The 18,981-nt window shown below is 45.0% G+C and overlaps 1 protein-coding gene and 1 long non-coding RNA gene across 2 annotated transcripts in view; both read right to left on the bottom strand.

Moving 5' to 3' along the window:
• The window catches only part of qkia (QKI, KH domain containing, RNA binding a), a 123,074-nt gene that overhangs the window by 6,426 nt on the left and 97,667 nt on the right, over positions 1-18,981 (bottom strand). Inside the window, 2 exon segments of the mRNA XM_035532574.1 lie at positions 655-736; positions 1,394-1,508. Coding sequence (XP_035388467.1) covers positions 655-736; positions 1,394-1,508 — 197 coding nt within the window.
• Positions 13,574-17,720, bottom strand: LOC118242326. Its single transcript, XR_004776769.1, has 3 exons — positions 17,570-17,720; positions 17,344-17,385; positions 13,574-14,126 (listed from the first exon to the last, which is right to left on the bottom strand). It is a non-coding gene; the product is annotated as an uncharacterized LOC118242326 (long non-coding RNA).

Below are 18,981 nucleotides of genomic sequence, written 5' to 3'. Positions count from 1 at the left end.
AAAATACAGCCGACTGTATTTCACAAAATAAACATTCCTACTGAACGAGAACTGATTCCGGTGATCTGAACTCATCTGGAACACACAAACCTTGTGTGACCCTGCCACGTGCCCTCGTCATCCTCACCACGTGTCTTCCTCAAGTGTGGGCAGCTGGCTTAATCATGTCGAACACACAGTTAATGTTTATGTTTCTGGAGTTTTGCTTCTAGAATAAAATGAAAATGAAGTGGAAGAATGGAGTGATGAGTCACAGACACCCGATTTGTAAGAAGGTGGTGTGTGTTTTGGGTGGGTGGGACGGTGGTGTAGGGAGGAGTGAAGGTATCAGTCTAGCCTGTCAGTAGGAACTCAGTCGATACAAGCTGCAGAAAACAAACACATACTTACTTACACACACAGACAAAATCTTCAGTTCTTCAATTTTCCCATTTCTCTCTCTCTCTCTCTCTCTCTCTCTCTCTCTCCCTCTCTCTCTCTCTCTCTCTCTCTCTCCCTCCCTCCCTCCCTCCCTCTCTCAGTCCTACATGTAGGTCTGTGTTGGTCTTTTTCCGGAACACATAGAGAGGGCAAAGAAATAAGGTGAGAAGTCCTAAAAGGACAGAAGTTTATTCCGGAGTCTACCGGAGTACTTGCTCCAGACACAATACTCACGTCAAAGTCAACACCAGCCGTCTGATCTACGCTGCAGTACCAGCTCACACAGAACCTGCTCTGAAGTACGAGTGCTCTAAATCTGCCAGGAAAGCAAATAAATATTTCAGTAATAAATTACTAAAATAGGACTAGCAGTTTTCATAACTTTGCACAGGAATTAAGAGATGACATCAATATGCTTGCTCAGACATACAGGTCCTGATTACCAAAACTTCAGGGCTTGGTTACCCATAATCCCCCAGCAATGGTTCTCTTGAGAGAATGCAACCTGATGTGTGAGGCTCAGAGATGTTTTCTACAATGATCATGTTTGTGAGTAGGTCATAATTACTGCGTGCTTACCCCTCCTAAACTGGTCATGTGTCATTTCATCTGGTGACGACGTGACTGATGCAACGCTTGCGCACTAATTAGTCTCATTTTGTGTCAAAGCCGGACAGGTAGCAAACTAAACACGGGCTGGAGGAATGGCACTTATTTCTGCTTTAGTGTCAAGAGAGATTTGGAGGTACAAAGGCACTTCAAACAGTGAATGAATGCAACACACCCACACACTCACCTCCCCACACACACTCACACATGCAGGAGCTGGAATGTGGTTTGTTATGATGGATTTGCTGTTCTAAAAGTAGTCCCATAGAGGGGTCGAAAGAGGTCGCATGCGCATGTCTGGACTATTAAACTCTTTTTGTAAAGTTTTTTAACATGTACATCCACCTGTCTCTCTTCTGCACACCTCTCTTCCTCTCCTCCACTGCTGGAGGACCTGGACCTTTCCTCCCTTCCCATCTGCCTCCCACCTCCAGGGCGCTGACAGTCACTGTTGCCGTGGTGATGGATGACTGTGTCAGCTGGTATAGTCAAGAGAAAAGACAGAGAGAGAGAGAGAGACACACACACACACACACACACACACACAGAGTGAAAGACAGAGTGAGACTGGTCAGTTGTGTGTCAAGATTCATCCCTGATTTTCTTAAGCGGTGTGTGTTCACACACACTGCGGCTTCTCCCAGACTACAGAGTGGCTCTGTAGGGACCCAAACAGGCTCCCTGAAGTACTGTCTGTTTATGAAAGTAATTATTCAACGTTATGTTTGGGTAATAATGTTTAAGAAAATTATTCAATTAATTTACTTTTCCCATTTATATATTTCAAGAAACATTTAATTATAAGTTATAAGGTGTGAACTAAATCTAAACCAAAAAAAGTGATATTTTCAATTATTTTATTTAGACTTTCCGACTAAAGCATTTATTTTGTGATTTGACACCTTAGGTCAGGGGTTAAATTAACACTCCCAAAATGAACCTGCTCTAATACAAACATGTACACATGCATTCAGAAATAAATACACACACACACACACACACACACACACACACACACACACACACACACACACACACACACACACACACACACACACACACACTCCAGGCTTCCCAAGCCATTGGGCCTCATTCTTAAGAAAAAATTTCTTCTTAACACTCATAAAGAGCACATAAAGATTCTGGCAAATTTCTGGCAAATTTCATATTTTTTCTTAGGAAAGAATTTGACAATTGTATATTTTAGGATTTAGATTACAATATTTTTATCATTTACAATACATTTCATTATTTTAGAAAGCATTACGGTCTTTTAAAATAACTAAACAGTACATTTCAGTCCACATCAGTTATGTTACTTGGGAACCACGTCAACCGATCAATGAAACAATAAACAACAAAGTTGCATCTAATAAGCAAAAGAGTCAGAATTAAAGGTGCTATTAGGGGAGGGGCTTTGGGGCTTAAGCCCTGAACTTTTCCATGGCAACCCTGAAGGCTTTTTCCAGGTTTAGCACTAGCGACTCTTTACAAGTTATGTTATATTATCTGTCCGGCCCAGGACCCTCAGCTCAGAAACCCTCCTCAACGAGCACGGAGACAGAAAACAGATAACGCCGAGGGCCACGCGTTCTTCTGACAGTGAAGACGAAGAAGCGGGTGTGGTGGAGATTTTGCACAGTTCAGGTTAGCAAAGCAGCTAATTTACAGATCGCTAACTGGGCTAACAATGACTTTAATACTGTTAGTGAACGTAAAAACGCGAACCAATACTGTGATGACTCTGTCCTGTCACAGCCTCAGTTAAATGTAATAATATCATGTTAGCACTCTTCAATCAGCTCCTTATGGAGCCCTGGAAGAAACATGGGGAGGAAAAAAAGTTGTTCTTCTGTGAGAGTGTGTGAGATCTTACAAAGCTTTTCATTTAGGTTAATATACTAATGGACTCAGCACACAAAATTGGGAGAAATTTATTTTCAGATAAGCCTTACACAGCACTGCTGTGGTATAAAAATGGTTAGTTCTGACCTCTCAGTCCGATGGTTAAGAAGCATTCTCACTGTGCTGATACTCACGACAAGAGCTCCAGTTTCTCACCAAAACTGTACCACCCTGCTGACACGTTGTTAAGTAACAACTAGCTTTATGCACCCAACCCCTTAGTTGTTTTACGCATATACAAAATAGGAACTGAATACAGCGTATGACTTTTAAGATCACATTTGATCTGCAGCCTGTTTGGGGAAAGTGAGCGCAGACACACGTCAAATCCCAAACCTGCCATGACCTTGAACCTTTTTCAGGTCAACTGCTGTAGACAGCAGAACAGTTAAACACACTGAGGCCACTAACAAAGCGTGCAGGGCTGTTTGATGTGAGTGCACGTCCTGTGGATATACCTTTTATTCTAACAGCATAAAGAACAAAAGCGTACAGATTAACAAATACAAATAACACAGTAACACCAATAAACAACTCAATTCAGTCTTTTAATCCTTGATACATTTTCAGCTGTGGGGTGAGTGAGCCAGCCTTCTAGCCAAGCTAATGGCTATTCCATTGCTCATCCCCAAGGATGTAAAGCTGACGACGGACTCGGGGACTTTCAAGACAACATCTGCTTACTTCAAAACAAGCAAACAACAGGGACTCTGTATGACTGGAGGTGACTTTTATTATGCCAACTTGACTGATATTATAAAGGTGTATGACCAGCAGGTTACCACTGCCATCCACAGAAAGGACACATTTGCTGCGTGTATATAAACAGGTGGGGGACATACAGAGCCCCTCGCCACCTCGGCCTCTATGATCACTCTGCCTACTGCCCTTTGTTGAAGTCCAGAAAACCAATGACTAAGCCAGTCACCGTGAGTCCCTAATGATGCTGCCTCCAAGATCCAGGACTGTTTGGAATGAATAAACTGGCCGATTTTCAGAGAGGCAGCAACAAGCACTGGAGACCTGGAGGACTGTGAGGTCTCTGTCCTCAGCACCATGAGCAGGTGTGTGAATGTTACCACCACCAGAACAATCACCATACACCCCAACCAGACAGCCTGGCTGCATTACAGAGGTCCGCTCTCTGATGAAAACCCTTGACTCCACATTCGGGTATGGCACCTCATTGCAGGTATAACGAGGGCCAAAGGCACTTATGCTTTCGAAGTTCAGGGTCACCTCTCCACCAACAAACCGTGTAGCATGTGGAGGGCCATCAAAAGATTCAAGGGTTATACCAGAAGAGATGCAGATCACCCCAGAGACCCATCTGTTTCTGATGTCCTATAAATACCTTTTATGCTTGTTTTGAGGGTTCAAACACCTCACCGAGCACCAGGTTCACCCCCACCACCAGGTGAGCTGCCCCTCATAGCGACCACGGCACATGTGAGGTGGTCCCTACAGACAATCAGCCCCCTGTATAAACCGTATGCCATGCACCATGTAATGCAGGCATTCCATATTTTGTACGTTATGCAGGCATTCGTTACTGTTGCCTAGCACTAGTACTTGACGGAAGGAACTGCCAAAATTAAAGTCCCTATTATATAAATGACAACTATGAGAGACCTTGCAAAACCTTTTGCAATTTTTTTTTCACCCAAAGATTGTTTTTTCTTTCCATATCCCCTCCAGGGTTCCCCAACATTACTGAAAGAAGATGTTTTCCAACAAATTCAAAGACTTTTTAAGCAAGTGCTGCACTTAATTACAGCCAATACGGTTGTAACCCTGGACCAACCCGGGCCGGTCTAAAGGAAAAACAAACATTCTGTGGGAAGGCCGGGGGAGGCTTGAGCCTAGCAGTCCCTCTGGTCAACTGTGAGAAATACATTTGAAATTCTGAGAAATAATGTCACAATTGAGAAACCTTTCTTTGTTTAAAAAAAATTAAATTGAAAAAAAAAAAAGGCCAAAATGGGCTTCCGTAGATTTCTGTGTGCAGTCTCATGCCCTTTTATGGGTATTGGCGGGGTATGTACTTATGCTAATTAGGAACAACTGGCATGCATTTTCAATTTAGGGCAATGGGATTAATCTTACAAACAAAGTTCTGCGATTTAAGAACACGTCATGAATCTGATGTGAACCTTTTCTTTGGACCTTTCTCAAGAACAGATTTTAGAAGGAAAGAAAAAGACAAAAAAACTTAAGATCATCTTGGTGAATGAGATCCATTGTTCTTAGAGCTGCAGATCTTTGAAAGCGGTATAGAGACTCTCACAGCCCAAACCACCCAACAGCACAAATACTCTTGAACTAACCACCCCAACAGAGCTTTCATTCCTTTTCTCCCTTTATATTACTCTCAAATACATTTACTGAAGTCACATCACCACCAGGCAGAAAAGTGGACTCTTCTGGAGACGATGCATGCATAAGGGCTAATTCCAGACAGATGCAGAGAGAAAGGGTCTGAAGCAATACATGTGGACACAGCAGTTAGCAACCAGAGGCAATGAAACACTTATGAGTACACGACTCCTGAGAGAGATCTACTCCTAAACAGAAAGCAAAGAGTAACATGTACATCATAACCTTTCTTGGGATCCACCATTACAATGCTGTAGGTGACAGAACTTTAAGGAAAAACAAAACAACAGGGGAATGTGCTGTACAACCACTTTATTAGCAACCCCCACCCTCTACTGAGAGAGAGAGAGAGAGAGAGAGATAGAGAGAGAGAGAGCTCTATTCATAAATACCTCACATGAAACACAGTGGGTACATGCTATATCCACCATTCATTTTCCAGTCACATTACTACACACGTGTTCATTTTCTGAACACAAGACCACTATTAGCCGGATATTATTTCTGCGTTGGGTAATTTTCCACATTGTGACATGGTAGTGGCATGCTTATGAATGTTAGTGCACAGCAGTTTACATACATGGTGTTGTCTATGTGGCTACTAACACACACAGATTTAGCCTGTGGTTGGAAATTGATTAAGGGCTATAGGATCACTGATTAAGGGTTAGAGGATCATCGACTGAGGGTTATAGGATCACTGAATAAGAGTTATAGGATCACCGATTAAGGGCTACATGATCATTGACTAATGGTTATAGGATCATCGACTGAGAGTTATAGGATCACTGAATTATTGTTATAGGATCACAGATTAAGGGCTACAGGATCATTAATTGAGGGTTATAGGATCATTAATTGAGGGTTATAGGATCACTGATTAATGGTTATAGGATCACTGATTAAGGGTAATAGGATCACTGATTAAGGGTTATAATATCATTGATTGAGGGTTATTGGATCACTGATTAAGGGCTATAGGATCACTGATCAATGCTTATAGGATCACTGATTAAGGGTTATAGGATCATTGTTCAAGGGTTACAGGGACGCTAAAACAAATTCTTCATGAGATGGGCTACAAATTCTCAAGAAAGCTCCTTAATACACACATTTATCCCCACACACATGCACATACACTGTAGTGGCTGGTGAGTGTATAATGTTCTGTAGTTCTACAGTGGTTCAGTAGCACTGCAGTGACATATGCAGCCTAGATCAAATGAGGTCAACCCTTCAGCAAGTAGACAAGTAGAGGGGATGGTGTTTAACTCATTATGGACCATAAGATATGCTTTAGATCAAAAGATAGCCATGAATAGGACAGAAATACACACTCTCTCTCCTTCTCCCACCCTCCATCTCTCTCTTTTCATTATACTTTCATCCAAAAGTATAATGAATGACTATATACATGTTTTTACTCAATTCAGGTCCCAAGTGACACCATTAAGTGAAGTAAGCGTGGATAAGTCTCCTCTCTCCACACTGCATGTGAAAAACCAGCCTTAATTCTGATAGGATAATATATATAAACGTGTGTTAATTCCTTACAGGACCAAGGAGAGACACCCTAAGATGTGGGTTCGGGTAAGGTAGCCATGGTCAGGTCATCTCACTCCTCTCACCCACTACACAACTGCAGCACACACACACACACACACACACACACACACACACACACACACACACACACACACACACACACGCACACACACGCACACACACAGCACCACAGTTCAGAGAATACATGATTCTTTACTTATTATGGGCCCTTAATGAGACGTTTTTCCCCATGGGTCAGACACGCTAACCTCAGCTCTTATTATCTGTGCGCTGACTGCCTAGTAACACGGCCCTTGCTGTGGTCTCATCATCCGGCTCACACACAGCACGGTGGTGGCTCGGGAGAGGCATCATGCAAAGGCCTCTGGGTAATAGAGAGGCACTACTGAAGTGCAGTGATTCACTGGGATGAAACAAAGTGTCCTACGGAGGAGAATGAGGAGAGTGATGAGTAACTGCTCACGCATTTACATACAAAAGCTGCAGTCTGTGCCTCAGGCTGTACTGAGGCTACTGGGGACATTAGTATGGATACAGTACTCCCAGGGGTCTTGAACACACACACACACACACACACACACACACACACACACACACACTCACACACACACACACCCACGCACACACACACACACACACACACTCGCACGCACGCACGCACGCACACTCACACACACACACACACTCGCACACACACACACACACACACACACACACACACACACTCACACGCACGCACGCACACAAATACGTATACAGATGTACACACATTCACACATGCACATACACACACAGAGATGTACACACAGACACACACACATGCAGTCAGTTGCTTGCTATGGTCGCCAGAGACAGGACTGTAGTCAGAGAAAAAAAAACAGAACCAGCGTGAACGTGACAAGTGGATACAGGCAGGATACAAAGGAACAAAGAGATTAGTGAGGATGCAGTAACGCACACACACACAACGTTTAGGAACAATTCTACACAATTCCCTAGCATACACACACATACACTCACAAAGACAACTGTGTGTCTAGCGTTCTGAACTCCATTTGACTAAAGAGCAGACTCAGTTTGTGTGCACGTGCATGTTTCTTACCCAACAGACATTTTCCAGTAACTCTAACTACACCATTCCTGTTTCTTACAGCTCTTACTTTACTATTGTAAAATAAAGGTACCATTTGCATATATACACTATATTGCCAAAAGTATTCGCTTGTCTGCCTTTGGACGCATATGAACTTGAGTGACATGCCAATCTTAATCCATAGGGTTTAATATGTCGGCCCACCCTTTGCAGCTATAACAACTTCAGCTCTTCTGGGAAGGCTTTCCACAAGGTTCAGGAGTGTGTTTATGGGAATTTTGACTATTCTTCCAGAAGCACATTTGTGAGGTCAGATGAGAAGGCCTGGCTCGCAGTCTCCGCACTAATTCATCCCAAAGGTGTTCTGTCGGGTTCAGGTCAGGACTCTGTGCAGGCCAGTCAAGTTCTTCCTCATCAAACTCGCTCATTCATGTCTTTATGGACCTTGCTTTGTGCATTGATGCGCAGTCATGTTGCAACAGGAAGTGGCCTTCCCCAAACTGTTCCCACAATGTTGGGAGCATGAAATTGTCCAAAATATCTTGGTATGCTGAAGCATTAACAGTTCCTTTCACTGGAACTAAGGGGCCGAGCCAAACTCCTGAAAAACAACCCCACACCATAATCCCCCTCCACCAAACTTCACACTTAGGACAATGCAGGCAGACAAGTACCGTTCTCCTGGCAACCAGCAAACCCAGACTTGTCCATCGGATTGCCAGACGGAAAAGCGTGATTCGTCACTCCAGAGAACACGTCACCTCTGCTCTAGAGTCCAGTGGCGGTGTGCTGTACACCACTGCATCCGACGCTCTGCATTGCGCTTGGTGATGCAAGGCTTGGATGAAGCTCTGCGCACTGTTCCTGAGCTGATCTGAAGGCTACATGAAGTTTGAAGGTCTGTAGTGATTGACTCTGCAGAAAGTTGGCGACCTCTGCGCACTCTGCACCTCAGCATCCGCTGACCCCGCTCTGTCATTTTATGTGGCCTACTACTTCCTGGCTGAGTTGCTGTCATTCCCAATGGCTTCCGCTTTGTTATAATACCACTTGACTGCTGACAGTGGAATATTTAGTAGCGATGAAATTTCACTAGACTTTTTGCACAGGTGGTATCCTATCACGGTACCACACTGGAACTCACTGAGCTCCTGAGAGTGACCCATTCTTTCAAAAATGTTTGTAGAAGCAGTCTGCATGCCTGGGTGCTTGGTTTTATACACCTGTGGCCATGGAAGTGATGAAACACCTGAATTCAATTATTTGGGTGAGCGAGTGTATATTTTTGGCAATATAGTGTACATACAGTCAAAAGTCATACAGTCAAAAAAACCACTCTGAACATCAGAAAAACAAAATCAAAAATCACCATGAAAGGATCGCTTATTAAAAACGAGGAGGCACGTCAACTCCACTGTTGAGTTTCTCGCTGTTCCCGCAGGCCTGACAGCGGGCTGCTTCGCTCTCCTCCCCTGGCAGGCCGCCGCCGGAGACGGCAGGGACAACAGCAGCAGGACAACGGCCCCGTCTGTCCCTGCCGTCGCTTCGATGGAGAGAGAGGAAGTTTCACACACACACACTGAGTGTGTCTGTGACACGCACTCACGCAGATAGCCATGCACTGATAAACGCACGTACACACACACACCAGCGCCGCGGTGACAGTCTCTTCTGTGTGCTCACGCACATGCAAATACAAACACACACTTTATTTACTGCTGTACTCACTGGTGATACAAACATGCCCCCCCCCACACATTTTTTTCTTTTCCCTCCTGTCTCTGTCTCTCACCTGCAGCTTTATGCCTAATCAGAGCAATAGTCTACCATCCATATACACAGGGAATGGGGGGCCTAGCAATAACCGTGTGTGTGTGCGCGTGCCTTGCAGTACAGGGGGGCCTTGCATTAGCCTTGTGTGTGTGTGTGTGTGTGTGTTTGTCATTTGTCTTTTATGTTTGTCCACCTCTTTCACAGAATACCTGACTTCATAAACAGCCCCATGTCCATACTGAAGTCCTGGTATTTACAGCAGATCTGGTGAAATTGTCAAATAACCGTCAAGATCAGTGACACTCTGAACAGGTGGCAAAATGCGTTCCGCCCTGAGCAGCTTGTCTCCACAGGTGTGTGTGGTGATGTCCAAAGCTAGTTAGGCTGGCAAATAATCATGGTTTTGTTTTGACTGAGCAAGGGATAAATCATTAGTCATGGATATTCCAGAATTAGCACTGAAACGTTTTTCCGATCCAGGCTCAGAAAGTGGACGGCTGTCGGTCCGCAGAACTGCTCAATCGATCAGCCCTCCGCTGTAGCTGAAGGGGGTGGGGGGGGGGGTGGAGGCAGCCGATTGCCATGGCGATAATGGTGACAGGCGGAGGGTGGTGATACGGCTGCCATGGCAGCCCCTCATTAACCTGTTGCCAAGGGAGACGGGCGGAGAGAGAGCATAGTGAAAATGAGTGGAAAAACAGGTTGGGGGGGGGTAAAAAGACGAAGAAATTGGGAAAAAAACACAAGAATAATGTGAATTAATGAAGTGCTATGGTGATGTTATTAGAAAATGTTTTTTGTTTTCTCCTTTGTCACAACATAAAATAAGTAACAAACATTTTCTTCTGTCATTATCTCTTAAGGCAACTTAATTAGCTAGACCAACAGTACAGTTGTTTTAATATATTATAGTTTTGTATTTTATCTGTGCATGTGTGTGTGTGTGTATGCATGCGCATATGGGCAGGTGTGTGTGTGTGTGTGTGTGTGTGTGTGTGTATGCATGCGCATATGGGCAGGTGTGTGTGAGTGTGTGTGTGTGTGCGCAGGAGCCCTCTCTGAGACCATATGTGTCGTTTGTCTCATTGTACTCACTGATAAATGATGAATGGCAGTAATTGGGACATCTGCTAGTGGTTAACTGCATGTGGGGCCTCTTTAGGCTACATAATAGGATTGTTAACACACTTTTTCTCTTAAATTAATGAATATATTCAGATGTTGCAGAGAGAGAAAGAAAGAGAGAGAGAGAGAGAGAGAAAGATTTATAAATACCTTAATTAGTCCCTGTTTTTCTAAACAGTTAGTCTCTCATCTTGTCTTCTCGTGTTTTTTTAAAAAGAAAAACAGCCAGTAGGTTAATTATTTTATGTTTTAGTTCTAAGTCACATACTACTAGTGACATAGCACAGGGCAAACAGGACAACACCCCACAGCAGTGTCTTAAATTCGACAGAAATCCAACCCCCCCACCCCTCATAACCCTGTTACATGTCCTTTACATTCTTATTTTAAGTTTTTAACATAAAAGTTCGGATCAGCGTAGCTTCTCTGCTCTCAAACTCCACTTGCTTGTCAGATGTTGAAGGGAAAATAACTAGGTATCTTAATCATGTGGTATGAAATGAGGGACTGGCTCAATCTCACGGTGGACTGCGTCCTGGGGACGTTTCCTGCTGTCATTCCTGTAACCCGTCGTTTTGATGAGAGCTTTAGTTAGCACACGCACGGCACCAGCTGTCAGAGGGACGGGACCATGTGCGAGTCTGCAGTCGTGACACAGTCTATGTTATGAAACAGTGGCTCTGGGACACTCCTCTTCACTCCCCTCATGTCCACGATGCCCAAGTCTTTCCCCTTCGCCAAGGACATGTTAATACAGTGCGTTCTCATGACTGCAAATTCCACAATCCAATTTGTATGAAAAGTTTCGATTGGTACCTATGAAATGTTACCAGTCATACCCTTTCTCATGATTTCATGTATACCGCATCCATAAAAAAAAAAAAAGTATGGACTAATAAATGTGTTTCTTCTAGTTGTTTGTTAAATATGTCCTGCACGGTAAGGACGGAGTGGACATGGTGGGAGACCAGTGGATTAGTCATTCAGCGGGAGAGAAGGAGCGCTGGCAGGGAGGAGTGGGACACTTTTAGACCGTCACATGGACCTGCGCCAGCAGAACTAGCCGCCATTTACCAGCACAGTAGCAACATGCTTAGAGCAAACCAATACACACAGTATCACCAACCACCACACGTGGTTTCACCAACCACCACACACCGTATCACCACGCACCGTATCACCAACCACCACACGTGGTTTCACCAACCACCACACACCGTATCACCACGCACCGTATCACCAACCACCACACGTGGTTTCACCAACCACCACACACCGTATCACCACGCACTGTATCACCAACCACCACACGTGGTTTCACCAACCACCACACACCGTATCACCACGCACTGTATCTCCAACCACCACACGTGGTATCACCAACCACCACACACCGTATCACCACGCACCGTATCACCAACCACCACACGTGGTATCACCAACCACCACACACAGTATCACCACACACCATATAACCAACCAAAACACACGGAACCACCACACACGGTATCACATTTACGGCATTTAGCAGACACTCTTATCCAGAGCGACTTACAAAAGTGCTTTGTCATTTACTCATAGAATACATCCTAGCCAGTGCAGTAGGTTAGAGTCCAAGATACCAATGAACTAGAGCACTGTAGAATACAGAAATCAATGCTGATACCTAGAAGTCTATCTTAAACAATGATAAGTGCTATAAACAATAAGTGCTAGAGTTTGTTAAACAACATAAACAATACCCTACAATAAGTATTAATTTAGTCAGTCAATATGGGAGCAGGGTCAGTCCTTTAAATATTCTGCAAATAGATGGGTCTTCAGTCTAAGTTTGAAGACTGCAAGAGACTCTGCTTTCCGGAACAAGTGGGAGTTCATTCCACCATCTTGGAGCCAGGACAGAAAATAGTCACGATGCTTGTCGTCCATGAGACCTGAAGCATGGTATTTCAAGCCGAGCCGTACTTGAAGTTCGAAGTACTTGAGGTACGGATGTGGCTTTGACCATTGACCGTATGTATGAAGGGGCTGGTCCATTTTTGGCTTTGTGGGCAAGCATCAAGGTTTTAAATCTGATGCGTGCAGCTACTGGGAGCCAATGAAGGGAGCGCAGCAGTGGAATGAAGTGTGTGAACTTTGGAAGATTGAAGGCCAGTCGTGCTGCTGCATTCTGGACAAGTTGTAGAGGTTTGATGGCTCTTAGAGGAAGACCAGCAAGTAGCGAGTTGCAGTAGTTTAACTTTGAGATCACAAGAGACTGCACAAGCACCTGGGTAGCTTCCGGCGATAGAACGGGTCGAATCCTTCGTATGTTACAAAGGAGAAATCTGCAAAACTGGGTTAGATTATAAACATGAGTTGAGAACAACAGCTGGTCATCCAAAGTTCTACCCAGGCTACGGGCAGCTTTGGATGATGATACCAGGGAGTTCTCGAAGGAAACTGTGAGGTCATGGTAAAGGTTGGTAGTACCTGGGATGAACAGAAGCTTGGTTTTAATGGGGTTGAGCTTCAAGTGGTGAGCTGTCATCCATCACGAGATGTCAGTCAAGCATGCTGAGATATGTCTCGAGGCCTGGGTGTCAGAGAGTGGAAAAGAAAGAAATAATTGAGTGTCATCAGCATAGCAGTGGTAGGAGAAACCATGAGAAGATATTACATCACCAAGAGAACAAGTATACTAAGAGAAGAGAAGGGGGCCCAATACTGAGCCTTGTGGAACACCAGTGGAGAGTCACACGGTTTGGATGTGGATCCTCTCCATGTCACCTGATGTAATGAACTCCAAGACACAGGTAAGTGAGGATCCAAGTGCACACGTTTATTGGTACTGGCAGGAATGCGTGCGAGGTGGAAACCTAGTGTACTCGTCAATGCTGGGGGAGTTCGGACAAGGAGAGTCGAGGGTACTATTCACACTACAAGTCAGCAGGCATGAACCCGAGTAATCCAAGGGGCTAGGAACAACGCATAGTCTGAGGAGGAAGCAGAGGTCAAAAGCCAGGAGAAATTGTAAGGATAAAGAACACTCGGTACGCATAGAGGAATACAATACTTCACAAGTTTGAGGGGGGGAAACTGGGATGTTATAAAGGGAGCTGGAATGAGAGACGGGTGTTGCTTAGCAGTACTCAGGCGAGGGTGACATAAGTCTGGGTGGGGAAAGGCTAGTGGGTTGGAACAATGCTGTCACACTTGATAGACTCGTCCATCCAGATAGGACTGAAGCCATCTCCAAGCAGAGCCAGTCACACCAAGCCTGGAGAGAACAGAGAGAAGAATGTTGTGGTTCACTGTGTCAAAGGCTGCTGAAAGGTCTAGAATAAGCAAAACAGATGACTGTTTGGCAGCTTTAGCAGCATGAAGTTTCTCCATCACTGTCATGAGGGCCATATCTGTACAATGTGCTGGTTTGTAGCCAGACTGATTGGGATCATGCAGCTGGTCCTGGGTGAGGATTATAAACTGCTCGTTCGAGGGCTTTTGAGAGGAAAGAGAGAACCACCACACACGGTACCACCGACCACCACACACAGAACCACCACATGGTTCCACAACACACGGTGTCACCAACCACCTCACACAGAACTACCACACATGGAATCAACAAATGAAGGTGCAATAAATGGTACTGGCCACCAAGCTTTTTCTTGCCCTAAAGAAAACACCTGGTAAACGATGACTCTTGAAATCTTTGTGAATGACCTCAGAACATCTTCAAAGTGCCAGAATGGTCATGACCTTTGAAGTGTGCTCTAGAAGGTCGACCACACAATCGCACCCAGATTCATACACCACCTTCACTCCCCTTACTGCCAGTCTCACACACTCAGTCGAGTCAAAATCCATTCCAAACGTGTGTGTGTGATCATATACTCTCACATAGCTACCTTTGCTATGTACACATATACATATTCATGCATAATCCATCCCTATACCTTAGTCACTTTCCTGTATCACCAGCCTGTTCCAGGGGATGGGGAGGATGTTGGGTGGGGATGGGGGCGTAGATACTAAGACCAAGGTCATCCCGACCAACTCAGGCATGGGTTTAACACCGTGCTCTCTGTTTGGGTTCACAAACTGACTGCATCCATCTGTTTCTACACTGCCATGCTCATATATACTGTTTCTTTGCAAAAAAAGGAAAAACAGCACTGCTCCTAATGTCCAGGGCAAGACTGTGTCTGAGAGTGTCTAACTGATTCACGGCTTTATCGTCATAAGTACCTGTTGCACATTAATGCTTTTTGCAATACAGCGGTCTGTACTACGAACATGAACAGAGTGAAGCCCTGAGCCAAATTACCCTTTTAAATCGAAACGCCCACAGGACCGTTCTGTCCGGGAGAGAGTACTCTGAGAAGAGACGTTAACAGACAAACAGAAAGACAAACACAGCAAAACAAGGGAGGTATGCCAGCAGTAAAAGACAACTGTTACAGTTCCATGTCCTCTCCAGAACGGCTGCGTTCTGCGTGTCTCGCTGGCTGGGGTCTTGCACTAATGCTGTTGTTGTTGGACTTTGATCTATGAAGGCTCTAAGCACAACTAGTCTTCAGGTTACAGCCTGTTACAGCCAGTGTGCGGCCTTTGCAGTAATCCTTCACGGCAAAGACGGTGCCGTCTGAGGACTAATGGCTTTTTCCAACTACTGCTGAGCTGCAAGCCAGCAGACAAACTTGGTCCACACCAGAGCGTGTATCACAGGGCTGCGTGGACTAAAGTTAGACCTCAGGCTGTAATACTGAAACCAAATTTTGCCATTTTTCTTGACCCAATTGGGTTTATTTGCTGATAAACTACTGGCAAATCCACTACTGCCCAAATCGGCGGCATGCAGCATGAATGCAGTCCTGATCAGAAGTCTGACTGTTCTCCGTCATTTATTTATTTATCTCTCCTTGCATTTTAAAGGAAAGCTCTAATAAACAGTGGATATGTGGAGTGTTATCTTCTGTGATAGCTGGAACATAATGACACCATTACAGATAATGAAGCTGTTGGCTGATCATAAGTGTTGTGTTACTGATGCTCTGTCTGTGTGTGTGTGTCTGTGTGTGTGTGTGTGTGTGTGTGTGTGTGTGTGTGTGTAGATCTGGGCTGCTAGCCATCATATTAGCATGAAACACCGTGTATGTGTGTCCCAGTGCAGTCTCATCTACAAATTACACCTCGATGACCTTCTCACTGCATACATTACACAGCAGTTCAGGAAAGGAGGGAGGAGAGAGAGGACAATATAGAGAATAGGAGAAAGACACACAAATGCAAAAATGAGAGAGGGAGGGAGGGAGAGAGAGTGAGAGAGAGAGGGGGGGAGAGGGAGAGAGAGAGGGGGGGAGAGAGAAAGAGAGGGAGAGAGAGAGAGAGAAAGACAGGGAGAGAGAGAGGGAGGGAGGTAGAAAGCTGGTTAGTGTAAGTGTTGCATAAGTTGTAGCGAGACATCTAGCTGAGGAGAGAAAAGTGACAGAACACAAGGGAAACGGAAAGGGAGTGTGAAGTGTATACATGAGAGAGAGAGAGAGAGAGAGAGAGAGAGGGAGGGAGGGAGGGAGGGAGGGAGGAGGAGAAGGAGGGGAGTGAAATTGAAATCTGGTTTTATCACCGGGGCTCTTAAATTAAGCTTTCTCAGGCAGCTTATTAGCTCCATTGTCTCCAGTTTTCTTTTTCCGGAACAATTACAGAAGACAACGCTTCCCCGGAAAACTCCACAAACGCCTGAACCCCTGCCAACAAACCTGGTGCACAGTGTTCCCCATGACTTTCTTTCTCTCTCTCTCTCTCACACACACACACACACACACACACACACACACACACACAGCTACATGCACAGACAGACACACACAGTTTGGCATAGGAGCAATTCTCAGCAGACTATCAGCTTCTCCCCCACATCAGAAGGGTGCAAATTGACTACCCCAGAGCAACCTGATCAGTTAGTTGGTTTATAAACGAGAACAGAACAGAATAAATGAGAACAGGGTCGCATCCGTAAAGAGTGGACAAAAGCATCACATACGCAGGAGAAGGAGAGGTGTACACTCGATGGGAATCTTCAACACATCCATGTCTGCAGGAACACACAGATTCGGCCGACTCTACCCCCGATATCTACCGGGTTTGTCACCGTCTCTCCTTATTCCACACCAATGCCACAGTGGAAGTGAAACTCAGTGAACAACACGAACAACCCTTCAGATGTGCTTCTACCACCAGAGTGTTCACCTGAGAGATGTGACCATCACTGATCGCCACTGAGCCTCACCAAGACACACATGCTCAGGGTCTCTTAAACTGTCAATGCTTCTCCATGCTTTCAGCGTACACTCCAAAAGTATTTGGACAATGCAGAGCACCACTTGAGTTACCAATCTTAAGTAATATTATGCTGTAACGTCTGTGAATTATTCAATAAATACATTAGGAAAGGTACGCAGTTATAAGAGTAAGGAACCAGTGTCTGGACCCACCAGCGAGATCTTTGAAGTCCACACGGGAAAACTGATGGTATTCTTTTAAATGAAAAGAAATAAAGGTCTTTTTTAAAATTCAAAGTCAGACAAATGAACACTATTTTTAAAAATTGCCATGTTTGATTGTGAATTGTTTGCAACTGAAATTAACCTTATTTCATTTCAGATGCAAATAGACTACACATAATGGGTTCAGTGATTAGAATAAATGTTCTTTTTCTACCGTAAGTGGCCAGCATCCACCTCCACCAGATTAAACAAACATCCACCAACAGTTGGTTCGGAGTCTCGTGTCAGAGGAGCGCTCTTGGAAACAGAAGCGATGGTAGTCTCAGCCCGAGGTGCTCAGTGTTTTTGCAAAAAGAATAATACGAAGAACAGCAGCTGCTAGCTGTGAAAATATTCCCCTCCCTGCAACCCCTCCACAGCCCCCAACCCAAACAACACACAGCCTTTTCTTTCTTGCCAGGGCGTGTAGTTACAGTAGGATAATAGAAGCCTTTTGGGAAGGAGTGGGAAGGGGGGGGGGGGTTTGTTGGTTTTTTTTTCACGGCTGCTTCCTGTGTTTGTTTATTTTTTTCCATATTCTTTTCCAAAGCCTTGCATGACAAGTTGAAAACTTTCTCTGACAGTCACCACTAATGTATACCACGATGACTCGGAGGACTGGAGGAAAAACGTGCCGAAACCACCTCAGGAAAGTGAGGAAATGGGGAAAACACTTCTCTCCTGGGTTTCTTTCTCCTACAGAACTATTAAAGGGCCTTTCTAGTTTAAGTCATGCCTGTTTCTCCAGCACTGGGGCACGGGGGCATCGGAGTTCTGGCAGGAGTGAGGGAGTTCGGAGCTTGAAGCTAAAATGTTAATAACCACTGCTGTACCAGACCATGGGAACTCTTCGAACCTTGCACGGCTCAACCGATACCATTTAAATCACTGGTTAAAAAAAGAGAGAAGAGGTCCAGCCATGTTGCAGCATCGCAGCTGCGTGTCTGACTCCCCTCAATGACTGCTCTATTTCTCTGCCCTTTTCAAGGAGGGGAGGGGAGAATAGAGAAGACTGTAGGTCTGGGATGATGCTATCAGTTGGAAAACCAAGCACAGCTTCTTCCCCACAGCACAACGCACCAGACTGGTGGCCGTTTCACTGCACTTTGGTGTCTGCATGCGTATCTTTCTGAAACGATAAACGTTCCTCAAGGAAATGGAGGTTGTGGCTGGGGTCTGAAATTACAGAGCGTTTCGGCAGATGATTAAAAATGCTTTAAACCCACAGTCCTGTGGGATGTGGGGGGGGCGTTATATCACTGGAGACAAACGGATGCAGCTTAGCACTGCTTTCCCCGAGCAGCGTGACAAACGTAAAACGAATGGAGCCCAAACAAAGTCATATTTTACAGGGAATTTAGCAGCGCTCCAGAGACATAGCGGCAGAGAAATTCGCTGATGCCAGGAAAACATGCCAGCTCAAGGGTGGAGCATCTCACGTCCCGCTCCACCAGCAGGGTCTCACACAGCACTAAGTCACGGCGCATGCTCGACACTGTGGAGTGTGGCCGGAGAGGAAGTAAGGTGGGGTTAAAAGCTAACACTGTCTCCTGTTCTGGGATATGGAGGAAGCAAGAAGGTGACACA

The sequence above is a fragment of the Electrophorus electricus genome, chromosome 13, assembly GCF_013358815.1.
Source record: "Electrophorus electricus isolate fEleEle1 chromosome 13, fEleEle1.pri, whole genome shotgun sequence".
Classification (NCBI taxonomy): Eukaryota; Metazoa; Chordata; class Actinopteri; order Gymnotiformes; family Gymnotidae; genus Electrophorus; species Electrophorus electricus.
The sequence above is the reverse complement of the archived record's forward strand: the minus strand, read 5'-3'. Positions and strand labels throughout refer to the sequence as shown.